Source organism: Epargyreus clarus, unplaced genomic scaffold (assembly GCF_041222505.1).
Source record: "Epargyreus clarus isolate Ecla_fem2 unplaced genomic scaffold, WU_Ecla_fem_2.2 ptg000004l, whole genome shotgun sequence".
In the NCBI taxonomy this organism is placed as follows: domain Eukaryota; kingdom Metazoa; phylum Arthropoda; class Insecta; order Lepidoptera; family Hesperiidae; genus Epargyreus; species Epargyreus clarus.
Window position 1 is genome coordinate 11,060,683 of NW_027332212.1, and position 14,036 is coordinate 11,074,718.

Genomic DNA, 14,036 nt, shown 5'->3' on the forward strand with positions numbered 1-14,036 from the left:
TGCCTTTTTACAAAAAAACATAAAAAAAACAATCCCACTTCAGAGTATATCTAGCTTACAGTGCCATTATATTCCGAGATAATAAACGCAGTAAACAATTCTCTTCATTATAATTAAGATCTCAAAAGCAAGATTATTTTTATAAGGTGACTTTAAAATCTTAGAATGAAAATGTTTGTGTAGGCTTTGGAAGCAGATTCAAAAGCAAAAACGTTTTTTTGATACAAAATATACGTCAAATTGTGCAGATAAGAGAGAATCTGAATGTACACAGAGTCACTTCAAACTGTAAAAGGGTCATATTTGTACGCATAATATATTTTAAACTAAAAATACTATAATATAAAGTCTTGGGCAGAATCTAATGTATATTTTCTTTTAAAACCCCTATGGCTTATAAGTTACAGAATTATAAGCTACATGACGTATTAGTTATGAGACTTATAAGCCAGTGGGTACAGCCACCTCTCATCAATCAAAACCATATCCCTTCACTGTTCACGATATACCTGATCCCTTGTCAATATCGAGGTGAAAATAAATATTCTCATTTCTTTGTATGTGACTGGTACGAATGATCCCAGAAATTGGCCGGTAAAAGGTGTAGAATACAAATGGGGTAAATATGTAATGAACACTTCAATTCGGCTTCTTGCTGGGGAGTTTTTATTGAACCTTGGGAATAGGGTGAAGATATGCTAAAATTAGTATACAGCGATATTTTTTTGCTGCGAGTCTAGTACTACTATTACGACTTTCGGCGCGGAAAATTTTAATAAAATCGAAATAGGTTAGAAATTTAAATAAAACGAGATATTAGAAATTTAAAAAAAATCGGTGTGATAGAAGATACAACTCAATCCTAGGTTGTTAGATATGTCCTACGCGAGAATGAGGTCTTAGGCACCACACCTATAATTACAACTAAGGTTATATATAGGCGTTTGCATTGTTATGTCTCAATAAGGAAAATTGTAAGAAAAATTCCCATTATCTTTTATCTATTTCCTTAGGTATAAGTGGTATTGGTACACTTTATCAAGTAATTTGCATGTGTATTTCCTCAATGTAACCTTCTCATTGGAAATAGTCATAACTCATGTTCCTTGAACACAGTACGAGTACCAAGGGACCGTCTATAAATGACCTAATGTTTTTAGCAACATATTAATCTTTTCCTCTCCCCCTAGTGATTTGTGATCAGATTTTAGACTACAAAGTATCTAAAAATCTGAATATTTATTTCAAATACACTAATCTGCGCACCTGTGGCCGACCTCAGGTCTAATCCTATCTGGGGTTGATTACAGTTGTCCATGGGTAGCAGTAGTCCATCTCTGTATTGGGGGCCGACCTCTCGCTCCCGTCCGTGGTTCGCGCCATGGTCGGAAGTGACAGGTCGTGGCAGGCGGTGCGCTCCTTCTGCGAAGCAGTAATGCTCGCCAAGGAGGCGGCGGAAAGGGCCAGGGAAGGTATGTCTGCCCAGCCAATCCGTCACAGGCGCACGGGACGCCGTAGAGCGCCTTTCGAAAGTCGCTCTTTCCCTGTTCCTTGAGTTCACGGAGGCGGATTCGGGGTAATCCAATTTCGGTATTTAGGGCTCGAGATGTCGTGTGTGCGTTCCGCACGCTCATCCCATGAGGAATATCACTGAGAGAGGCCTGTCCCTCTCGGGATGTGGTTGACGTTAACATCAGCGATGGCCGCCATCGAGCGTCCAGAGGAACGCTGCGGAGTTTTAGTCGGTAAGAGTCCGACATATCCCTTTCGTTCCCCCGGGCGGAAAGGAAACCATGAGGATTTCTCCGCGTTAAAAAAATTGGGTAGCAGTAGTCAGTCAGGACTGCATGCTCGTTTGTTACTCTTATATTATTAAAAAAAGTCACATTCGCATCATAGATTAGTACTAATCTATCTAGATTAGTACTAATCTATGATTTGCATTTATAATATTAGTTAAGAATTCAAAGTAGTAAATTCTATAATCTATAATGCCTATGTACCTATATCCATACACGTACATAATTCAAATTATCTCTGACCTATAAATTATATTTCTATTTACGAATAATATGATAATAAATTCCCGTGTAACAAGAACTTCATTGAATCGCGAACCACGTCTTCCTTCACTCAGTTTAATGGCTCGTAATGCTAAATACGAGCCACTCAGCGATATTGCTCATTCCAGGCAAATAATCCACTCGTTCAAATTACCGGACAAGGAAGATTTTCAAGATGACGTCAATAAAATGATACTTAAATATTTTTATTGTTCTAAATATTTTATTACTAGCTTTTACCCGCGGCTCCGCTCGCCGTCAGAGGGTTTTATCTATGCTCCTAGCATGGTACTTTTTTTGGTGAAAAAGGTAACTTATGTCCTTTTTTGAATCCCTGACAACGTGCGTACAAAATATTATGATAATCGGTTATAAAGTTAAGGCGTGAAAGTGTAGGAAACAAACAAACTCACATTCCCATATATAAAATTAATTCGGAATTTATCCTAATAACTTCTATTATACATACATCCGTACACTCATATTTTGAAATTATTGCTGACCTATAAATTGTATTTCTATCACGAATAATATGATAATAAATTCCCGTGTAACAAGAACTTCATTGAATCGCGAACCACGTCTTCCTTCACTCAGTTTAATGGCTCGTAATGCTAAATACGAGCCACTCAGCGATATTGCTCATTCCAGGCAAATAATCCTCTCTTTCAAATTACCGGACAAGGGAGATTTCTTTAAGATGGACCTTAATTAATTATTACTTAAATATTTTTTATTGTTCTAAATATTTTATTACTAAATTTGTATGTATACCTACCCCTAGTAGCCTCGTAGCGTTGTTTTTCTATTTTATAGAAATAGCAAACGACCATACAGTAAGTGGTCCACCAGGTCCAGTGATTAATGTTCCACCAGAGCCATCGGCCACAGACACGTTTCTACCCCTAAGGAGTCAGTTGGAATGAGGGTCTCTACCTCATTACACTCTCTTATTACCTTACTGCACCTTTCATATTATAACATAATAGTTTACCACTGTTATAACGCAAATAGGCACATGATCATACAAAATGGCTTCAATATTATTTGTATTTAAAGATGTATTGTATATTATACCTTCTGCAGCAACTCTTGGAGGAGTCACGCGATTCCGTCACGGTCATGCTCTGTATCGTCATTTCGTCGGTTGCCTTATCTGAAATTTTAATAATAAAAAATAAGGTCAAAATGTCTAATATAATTAATAACACACACTTAAAGAAGTACTAGCAAACGCATAAGAAATAATCAATAGATGACAAAATCTCGAATATGATAGAGAATGATATATAAATAACTACTACATAGGGAACTATTAATGAAATAATTAATATTGTATATATGGCCAATTATGAAAACAACACAAATAAGGGTTATTTGTTTTTTCTACTGCCCTTCTCAGTTTAGGCGATGAGAGTAAGTAATCAGTGGGAAAGATAGAAAGCGTGTAATTTTGATCAAATAAGATAATATATCGTTTTATACAATACATATAATATATATTGAATTAGGTTACTGCAAAATGCAAACTTCATTGCAAGGACGTTTTGTTACATGGAATGAGTGAGGTCTTTTAAAATAAAAAAAATAATAAACGCTTTCTACACTCACAGCCCCACAGTAGGATTCCCTGTGTCGTGGGTGCCATGGACACACCCATAGACAAATACACAAACACCTAGACCCAGAAACATAAATATAAATTAATAATTTAGATATCTGTCTGGCCGGGGATCGAACCTTCTCCGTGTCAGACCGGTATGGTGACCGCTTCGCCACGCGGGTCGTGTAATAAAATATGTAATTATAATATTAAAATCATCATTTAAATCCTATTGTTACTATCCGAGAAATACGTAAACATGAATAACATGAAGTTATATACCTACGTTTAGAAGGCCACATAGATTAAACTGCACCCATCAAACTATTAAATATATATTATGGAATTCTAACAATTTTCAACTTGATTATCTTTCTGTCCTTCACGTCTTTGAAATTTAAAAAATAATGGCATTATTTTGCCCACTAATTTATATTATTATTTATGTAAAATATTCATGTGTTGTTTCAATAATATATAATTTTAGGCGTTTTGAAAGTTTGGTACAACTCTGGTCGGACTACTCGAATCTGGTTGGAGTTACTAACGCTATATTTATTACTCGCGTGAAGCAGTGATTGCATTTTGGTGGCAGAATATGTATCGCGATTGGTCTCCTTATGAGGCGATCGGCTTAGTCCTTATTGTTCTACATGGAGTTGGTTACAGATCTTCATAGGCACCAGTGGCAATTACCTTCAGGTGTACAGCATGTTATTTTGTTACTTTGATCACATTAAAAGATACTCGTATGTTACGAAAACAGACAAAGTTTTGTCTATATGCTAATAGTTATAACACATACCCGCGTCCAATAAAGCCGCCATATCACACGTGTTTAAATTTTACGTTTTTGTTATGTCAATATTTAACTACAGTCACAAGCCACGACTCATTCTGATTGAACACAATAGTAACATTCCTATTATTGTTCCACATAATAGAAGTCAACGCATGTTTTAATGCACCATCGGCATTATTTTGCACATTGTGGCGAAATACTACGCGACATGTGTAAGTTGACACAAAAAAATGTTTAGAAAACAAAACTGAACTATCACTTTTGGTTTAAATCTAGCCTCATAAGATGCCATTTTTGTTGACGTCTAATTGCGCCACTTTTGATTATATTTGGTAGAGCAGTGTTTCTCAAACTTGTAAGTCCCAAACTTATCCCTAACTTGTCTCTATTTAATTTTTAAAATAACTGTTCGCAGTTATAATAAGGGTTCGCCCTTTAAAGAACGAGCTAGATACAAAAAAAAATATAAGGTTTTTCAATAAAAAAATAAATAAAAAAATTTAAACATAAAAGGAAGTCACTGTCAAATAATTGATACGTAGGGGGTATTGTTATTCATATTTTGAGTGGGCATTTTACCAGGTTAAATCAATTTTATTTTATTTCAATGCAAATTTAGAAACCGCTAAGCGCCGCGGATACGAAATTGCGCGTACTTCCTGCGATTAACTGGCGTACCCTAGAACCCCTGTGCCACTTTGAGAAACCTTGCAATGAACGATATTGATTTTGAGATCCTTCTCTGTCTGGATACTAGACATAGTACCGGTATAAATAAAAATTAAATTTTCAAATTAAGTGAATTATCATTAACATTCGTGGTCCTGGTCAAGTAGACTCTAGTTGTCCCACGCATAAAATTAGATCCTGCCGTGCATCACATTAGGAATAATTCTGTTTAAAAGTTTAAATTGTAGTATTACCACAGGTTAAAGTGAGTAAAATCTTGCAGTACACAAGGTTAACATTTTTTACAAAATAAGCAACAAACGTGCTGGCAGTTTAACTGAAGTTAAATGACTTATATAGAAGATGGGTTATACTGTAGTCTAATGATTATACGTAATTTGTATGATATTGGTACGTAGAATTAGAAATTAAACGAACTTACCTAAGTGAAGTTCCATTTCAATTGTACGAACTGCATAGTCTCGAAATGATAATGTTGACATGTAGTACACCGCCAGTCGCCAGCCTTGTGTCACGTATATTCAGAGCTAAAAACCTCGAATTCAAATAATTTAAAACAATATCCAACCTACTTATAGCGCCCCCTACCGGTAAATGTCATTAAGTTTAGAGATCCTGGGGTCAAGATGTAAGTTCATTAGCTCGATTATTTTACAACATAGATGATATTATGGGTAATACTTATCGTATATAAGTATGGGTGGGTGGGTTATAATATCATTTCGAGACTATGCAGTTCGTACAATTGAAATGGAACTTCACTTAGGTAAGTTCGTTTAATTTCTAATTGTACTTCACTGCATAGTCTCTTCAATGATAATGTTGACATGTAGATGTTTAGAGATTTGTAAAATAACGAGCATATTAAACAAAATACAAAAACATTTTAAAAATCCTACTATTTTTTAAAATTCCTAATTTAATATATCTATTTAAATATTAATTACAGTTATCAAGTATACGTTTGATGTAACGTCTCTACTACAAAATTGAACTTAGATCTGATCCATTCAGCTATCCTTCTAAGAGGGTCTTAACTGACACTCATATGTTTAGACGTCAGCGTAGCAGCGTGGTAATGCGTGCTCTCTAATGGTATGTATTGTAAAAAATGATATATCAATGCCATCATCTTCCGTGGTTGATAAAATCTAGAAACTGTCGTCTGGAAGGTCACTGTATTATAAGATTACATAAAAGAAATAAACTTATTCTTGCAACTCTCAAGTGTTACTAGGCCTATCTAGGTAATTTTATTAAGGATGTGCTGGACAAATACTATGATTACTATGAAATAATGGTAATACTAGATTGTTTGAACACTGGTTATAGTAAGGTTTAAATTCATGTGGCAATTTAATATACAATATCTTCCGACAAGCAATTTGGTTAATATACAATAATGTTATTATTATGTTTATGTATACTTTTTAGAAGTCTCGACTCAGATGTAGGCGAATCGGTAGTAATAATGGCATTCACGGGCTTACACCAAGTGAACGTCATAATATATACGATATCTATTGTTTTTATATATTACTTATATATTATTACTGTTTTTTTTTTTTCTTTTTTTTTTACTATATGAGTAATTACAATAACCAAAAAAAGTAAATAGTATTTTTTCTTCATCTCCACTAAATAATATATAATATTTTACACTAACTCGCTAAAAATATTTATACATCAGATGTAACTATCCCAAGTAATAGCATACTTGGGATATGGAGGATAGAAAACCTAAATATGCATTTTAAGAACAAAAATAATTCTAGATATATATATATATCAAAATGAAAAGAATATTGTAACCAGTCTACAGATAGATCTAGTTACTTACACTGTTTAGGCCAAAATATTATAAGCACCAGCATCACGTTTTCATTATTGCGTCTAACATTGCTTGTAGAGCAACAAAATCTTGAGATTCGTGTATAGAAACGAAACGCTCCTCGAGGAAGCGAGTAACATACAGGGTAAAGCGCTGACGAAAAACAATTGGATTTAGATCTTTTTTTTTTTTTTTTTTTTTTAAATTCATATGAGACCCAAAATGCAACCCTTCCAAAATGAAAGGTTTATTAATTTTTTTTTTTTTTTTTTTAATACTATTTTTTAGGACTATCTGGACCAGTCTGGTACTACCACAAACTCCCCAACCGTTCAGAGATAATCTTTAACAACAATTATTTTATTAGAAATAAAATGAATATTTCCATTTAAATAGTATAACCTTAGTCATGACATGTAAGTCATACTTCTTGTAGGTTTCCTAGTAAATAAATCTATTTAAAAACCTTCAAAGTGTTAATTCGCAATATATAATCTTGATTTAGTGATAGCAAATTCATTCTGAAATTATTGAATGTATTATGGAAATAAATACATTTTTTGGGTATTCAATAAATCCAATATGTGCCTTGATATTACGGTTAAATGTGGGTATTAAACACCATGCTGTATCTATATGAAATAACTGTGGAGTTGCCTACACGTATTAGGGTTTCACAGTGTTGAAGATGATTATTGAAAAAATATCTTTAAGCACAAGTAACGCTGCATTTAACTTTAAAATAGTTGATCGGATTTGTTATTTAAATCAAATAACAAAAATACCGAGAATAATGACCATATGTTACATAACTGATTGTGTCCCGATAATAAAAATAATATGACAACTACCACCTGTAATTATATCTATCTGTAAGAGGGATAGTATCTTGATAAACATTATTAAAATTGTTATATATATATACATATCTTTGCATTTATTATAATTTTTATTTTTTAATATTATTATTATATATATATTTTTTTTTTTTTTTTTTTTTTCTTTTTATTTCACCCTTGTGTTGATTTTTAATCTTTTATCTAATGGTAAAGCAATTTGATTTTTTATTTATTTATTGCTTGTATAATACAACCTTAACAGTTGTATTATTTCCAATTATCAAACTATCTTTTAAATAACCAATAAATCCTAAAGAATGATATAGCTTATTATGTCTATGATCCTAAATTACTAAGTGTCGTTATTGTTCCTTGTCCATTATTATGACATTTCAAATAGGAACTATGTTATATAAATATATAACTGACACAATGTCCCTAGATCTTAATCAGTTATGTATGGTCTTGTATCTTTTAAAAGGTTAGTAAAAACATAAATATAGTGTTCTGCTCAAACCAAAGGAAAGAACTTGAAATGCATAGAATTTCCATTTAACCATAGACATGTAAACACTGTTTAAGGTAATCATGAATTAGTATCCAAATATGCTTCCTTGAAAACAATAGTAAGTAGTGAGTGGAATGCCAGGCTTTATTTAAAGCTCAAGATTAAGACCAAGATATTCAATATAAACCAACATCACCATCATCAGGTGTTGGTAAAGTAAAAATATTGTAAAAAATTGGTTAAGAGTAAACAATATGTTACCACTGATGTGAGAAGTCTTTCTACACACATACCGAGTATATTTTGAAAAAATCTTCATTCCTTGAGAATAATGAGTTTAAGTTTATACAAATAGACTCTTAAAGCTAACCACTTGCAAAGCTTGGGTCAATAGTTATTTGTTACAACTGGTCTTTAAAATTATAATTATAATCGACCACATTATTAACCACTCACCTAAAAATCTGTTGTGATTGAAGATTTATTCCAAAGGAAACTTCGATCAAGCCTTTCTGTGACACAGGTATTTGTGCATGAGGCTTGTTGTAAGTCAGATATTGACCCTATTTGGTATGAGTATCTCAAACTTTTGGATGAAGTTTATCATAGGATGAAGTGTAAATATCTTCGTTATATTTGTTATTATAAAATATTGTACTATATATATATATGAATTGAACAATCATTGTTTCTTAAACCATTTTGCCGATCATTTGTTCCAGTACTTGTACTATAAAATTTCTCCTTATTATTTATTATACATAATAAATGACCAGCACCAGTAATAAGATAATTGATAGCAAATTATCTTTATAAAGGCAAATAATTTAAAATTATTAAGAAACAATCATGTCAAATGCTCGAGAGCAGTAAGCATTCGCCTGATGTGGCATGGCTTTTGACTCTTTACAGCTACAATAGTAACTGCGACTTGTGCAAAGTCTAATCATGTGTTATCCGTCCCACAGTTTCCTAGAGGCTAGTGTTCTTCCTTTAAACTATTTTTTCCTTTAGTCTATCTATCACCATCTAGATAGATAGATAGTTCCTTTAGTAAATTACTCTTTAATATGCTGATCTACCTAGATACCAAATTCTTATGAATTGTTAAACCAAATTTAGGTTCTTCTAGAGTATTACAATAGGATATAAATTGTCATCTCTATATCCTGTATCTGAATTATAATCTGAATGATTCTTCAATAAAATGTTCTTTCATTAAAATCATTACATCCACTCGATGGTAATAGTTGTGTCTATCTACTGATTATTAGTATTTTGTTATATAGGTTATTTACCCAATGTAAAGGACATAATACCCTATTAGAATGGGTGAATATCTGTTGTATCCGTCTACTTAATAGTAGTATCTTGTTATAGTTGTTATATAGGTGAATATCCAATATGTAAGGGTCCCTTATTTGAACGGATGAATATCCATTAGGTATATTCTACTCAATAGTAGATTATTTTATGTGAGTAAATACTCAATATAAACAGGTTAGTCCCATGAACGGGGCTAAATAGCACCCTATTTCTTGTAATGTAGGTAAATATCCTAAATGTAAGGGTCATAACCTTATTTGAACGGGTGAATACCCATTAGGTATATTCTACTCAATAGTAGATTCTTTTATGTGAGTAAATACTCAGTATAAACGGGTTAGTACCCATGCACGGGGCTAAATAGCACCCTATTTCTATGTTCATAGCTTTATATAAGCGAGATTTATATAAGGATTTAAATAGATTAAATATTTAAATAGATTAAATAGGATTTAAATAGCGAGATCACCTAAATAGGTGACAAGCTTAGTTAATGAACATAAGACGCCAAATTCCTTGCTACAGAACAATATGGTAATCTAAAAATCCTTTGCTTGGAAAAATATATATGTAAAAATTTACCTTGTCATTCCTCATTAATATATAAGATTATCATCTTATCTTTAATTGAAAATAATACATTTTCAATTTGCGACGGCATTCGTAATGGCCGCCTAGTACAAGTCTTCAGAATAATTTCGTCAAAATTCTTTATTTTCCATTGTAACTTTTCTGCACAATATATCACACCTACGTCTTTTATAAATTATTAATTGAAATATTTGTTATAAATTAACAATTTTTACTATAAATTACTTATTTTATTTCTTATTTTGAAAAATCATAAATGTACACAGGCTGCACGAAAAACGATAATGACATTTACCGGTAGGGGGCGCTATAAGTAGGTTGGATATTGTTTTAAATTATTTGAATTCGAGGTTTTTAGCTCTGAATATACGTGACACAAGGCTGGCGACTGGCGGTGTACTACATGTCAACATTATCATTGAAGAGACTATGCAGTGAAGTACAATTAATCTTATATATAAAATTCTCGTGTCACAATGTTAGTCACCGTACTCCTCCAAAACGGCTTTACCGATTTTCACCAAATTTTATATGCATATGCAGTTGTCTGAGAATCGGCTACTATCTATTTTTCATACCCCTAAGTGATAAGGGTTGCTCATCATAAACATTTTTTTATTTATATGGCAACACTACGTTCGCCGGGTCAGCTAGTATATAATATATTTTTGTAACATCTACACAATATACAAATCAATTTTGTGTAGATATTACAGATATATTCTCTACATCTGGAGGCACGGCAGTGCCTCCGCCAAGTCGAGCCAAAGCCAAAAATAGCGGCACGGCCGTAGCATTCTTTTCTCGAAGCAATTCGGCCCATTTTTGACCCCCTGTAACTTCGTTGCATATGAAGCTTGAAGCCTGAATTTTCAGGAGCCAAGCAAGCATTAAACTTTATTTGTACCCTTACATAATATTTGCTACATTATAAGGATCCGAAATATTCTCTTTTAGAAAAATCTTTCATCATCAACGTTAAAAAATATCTACATTTTTATATTAAATATCGCGTGATACATATACATGATATACAGGTACACTGATGTAGGTATAAAAGTACCTTCTGTGTCAAATATAAAATGAAGAGTTTACCAGGTATTACAAATACGCGCGTAAATCATATTTATTATACGCCAAAATAAAAGGTTTACAAGATATTAGGGATCTTCGCGTAATCTTATTTATTATACCCTTATTTCTTTATAAGCTTATATCTAGCTTATATGTATACATAAATAAATATTCTGTGATAGCTGCCAGGATAAGTAGATCTGCGAAGATCATTATATAAGGTATTGAGATGTGATCTCATATATAAGCATATATGAACTTATAAAAATGGTAGGGTGCTGATGTCCTCGGCCAGATTTCATTGTTTTTTAATCTCGAGAATGGAATCGCACGGGCGTTAGAACAAGAGTTCTATAGAAAAAAATGCTACAAACAGGAGGATCCGAGATTTACCAGAGGTAAATCTTACTTTGGTGTTTTTTTTCTATAAACAATTTTCATAGACGACCTTTAATCCCATCTAGGCCCTTCTCCTTACAAAGGTATAGATACGTCCATTTCCAAAAGTATCTTATCATTTAAACTGAAACCAACCACGCAACCAAAAGCACACAAAAAATCTTTGATGTCAGTTGAGCGGTTAATATCAGCGTCTACGTACACACTGTCACGTGATTTATATATAATATAACGATGAAGCATGTGACAGTTTAGCGCACACCATAATTTACAAACACAAATCTTGTTACGTAAGTAACGTAACCGTTTAACGTAACGTAGATGACGTCACTTCAGTGTCACGTATGGGGATTTGCAGCGCTGAAGGAGGCGCAGGCGCATCTCAACTACATGCTCATGGACATTTGTAATCAACCCCAGATAGGATTAGATATTTCTAAGGCCGGCCACAGATGCGCCGCTACCCCTGAGGTTACAGTTGTGGAATGCCTCGTCGTGTATAACATTAATTAGTCAAATAAACATGTAGAGTCACCGCCATTTTCAAAATACTAATGATCTTATTTATTATATTTCAACAATTACGAAACAATCAGTGGTACTTATGAGACGGTTACACATGAATTTTTTGATGGCAAGACTTGTATTTTTAAAATTTTATTTTATTCTTAAATGTGGATAGAACCGCACCAGACTATAATAATATCCAAGATGAGACATATTATGATCTCTAATGCACTAGCTTTAATCGTGAAGTCAGGAAACATTCAATCAAAGTCCATTAGGTGGCTAATATGATGTTCCTTGAGTTAGAGAATGTACCTAATATGAAATAGTGCGGTTTGGTTTGCAAGAAATGTTATATTTTTCGAATGTAGTTGTTTTTGAAGGAGGTACACACGCCGCCATACCTATTTCTGCCTTATAACAGCAGTGTTAAACGCTGCTGTGTTCTGGTTTGAAGAGTGTGGTAAGGGAGACATACTTTTCCGAGGCGTTCCAGCTTAGTCCTCAGGGGTAGCGGCGCATCTGTGGCCGACCACAGGTAGGAATATCTAAGCCTATCTGGGGTTGATTACAGATGTCCATGGGCGCCAGTAGCCACTTACCATCGTCGACTGCATGCTCGTCTGCTACTCCTATATAATACAAAAAAAACTTATTGGGTTAGATTCTTACTACCTCCTACCTACCTACAATAGATTTCTCGCTCAGGTAAGTTTTGAGGTACAAGTAGAATTACCGCTCGCTACATTATTTCATCAGTGCGATAATAGATGGCGTTGTACATACTAAAAAGGATTTGTTTCTATAACATTTTAAATACATATTTGTATGACTCAAAGTAAATTAGAAGTTATTTCTCCACAACGGGCAGTTAATCAATTGTAGCATGCGATGTTAGATATAAAGAATAAATAGATAGTTAGATATACGAGTAAAGAAAAAATATTGGTTATAAGTTGAAAACTAAATAGGTATAGTCAGAACAGTACTTTTTCGTCAACCGTCTTTTTTGTATGGTGACAATTGCCTTATTATTATAATGATTGAATAAAAAAATGTAAACATGGAAAATCTTCTCTGTCTCAAATTATGGTCGAATTTTAATGACTAGGTAAGAACCACGCGAATCAATTTCATTTTCAATTTCTTATCATTTTATATTTAACGAGCTTTTGCCCGCGGCTTCGCTCGCGTTACGAAGTAATATTTTCATCCCCTATTTTATCCCCTTAGGAGTAGAATTGATAAAAATCCTTTCTTAGCGGATGCCTACGTCATAACATCTACCTGCATGCCAAATCTCAGCCCGATCCGTCCAGTGGTTTGGGCTGTGGGTTGATAGATCACTATTTCAGTCAGTCACCTTTGAGTTATATATATTTAGATATTGTATTAATGCATATTTGAGCGATTTGATAAGCAATCGTATGCGGTCAACGCATAATACTCGTATCGTACATTATGACGTTGCGTAACAGTTACTTAACGATTCATTCATGTAAGAATGATTATTGGAGTTCATTAAAGGCATTCAGTATTGTTTCAATTTTACTTTTAGGTTCACTACTCTGGATTACCGAATATTCTTATTCTGCCACTAATTACCTTTTCAAAAAGATGTTGAATAAGATGAACTTAATTCAATAAAAGCGTACTGCACTATATAGTCAGATTTTTGAAGGTTCAACTAAAATCATATTTTTTCATAATTATTATTTATTTAATAGAAGTCACAATAATTTTACGGATCACTAATAGAAGGAAATTCTTCTGAAATTGAAATTGACGTACCTTCCAATCTAA

At 33.1% G+C, this 14,036-nt stretch overlaps 1 protein-coding gene across 2 annotated transcripts in view; it reads right to left on the reverse strand.

Moving 5' to 3' along the window:
* Positions 1 to 14,036, reverse strand: part of LOC140757540 (glutathione hydrolase 1 proenzyme) — a 46,843-nt gene that overhangs the window by 29,993 nt on the left and 2,814 nt on the right. The window contains exons 1-2 of one of the 2 annotated variants that reach the window (XM_073093295.1): positions 4,472 to 4,698; positions 3,141 to 3,219 (exon numbers count right to left, since the gene is read on the reverse strand). In XM_073093295.1, the coding sequence (XP_072949396.1) occupies positions 3,141 to 3,219; positions 4,472 to 4,493 (101 nt within the window). In that variant the 5' untranslated portion in view covers positions 4,494 to 4,698. Of the gene's footprint in view, positions 1 to 3,140; positions 3,220 to 4,471; positions 4,699 to 14,036 lie in introns of those variants that run through there. The other variant, XM_073093296.1, reaches the window with a different exon arrangement.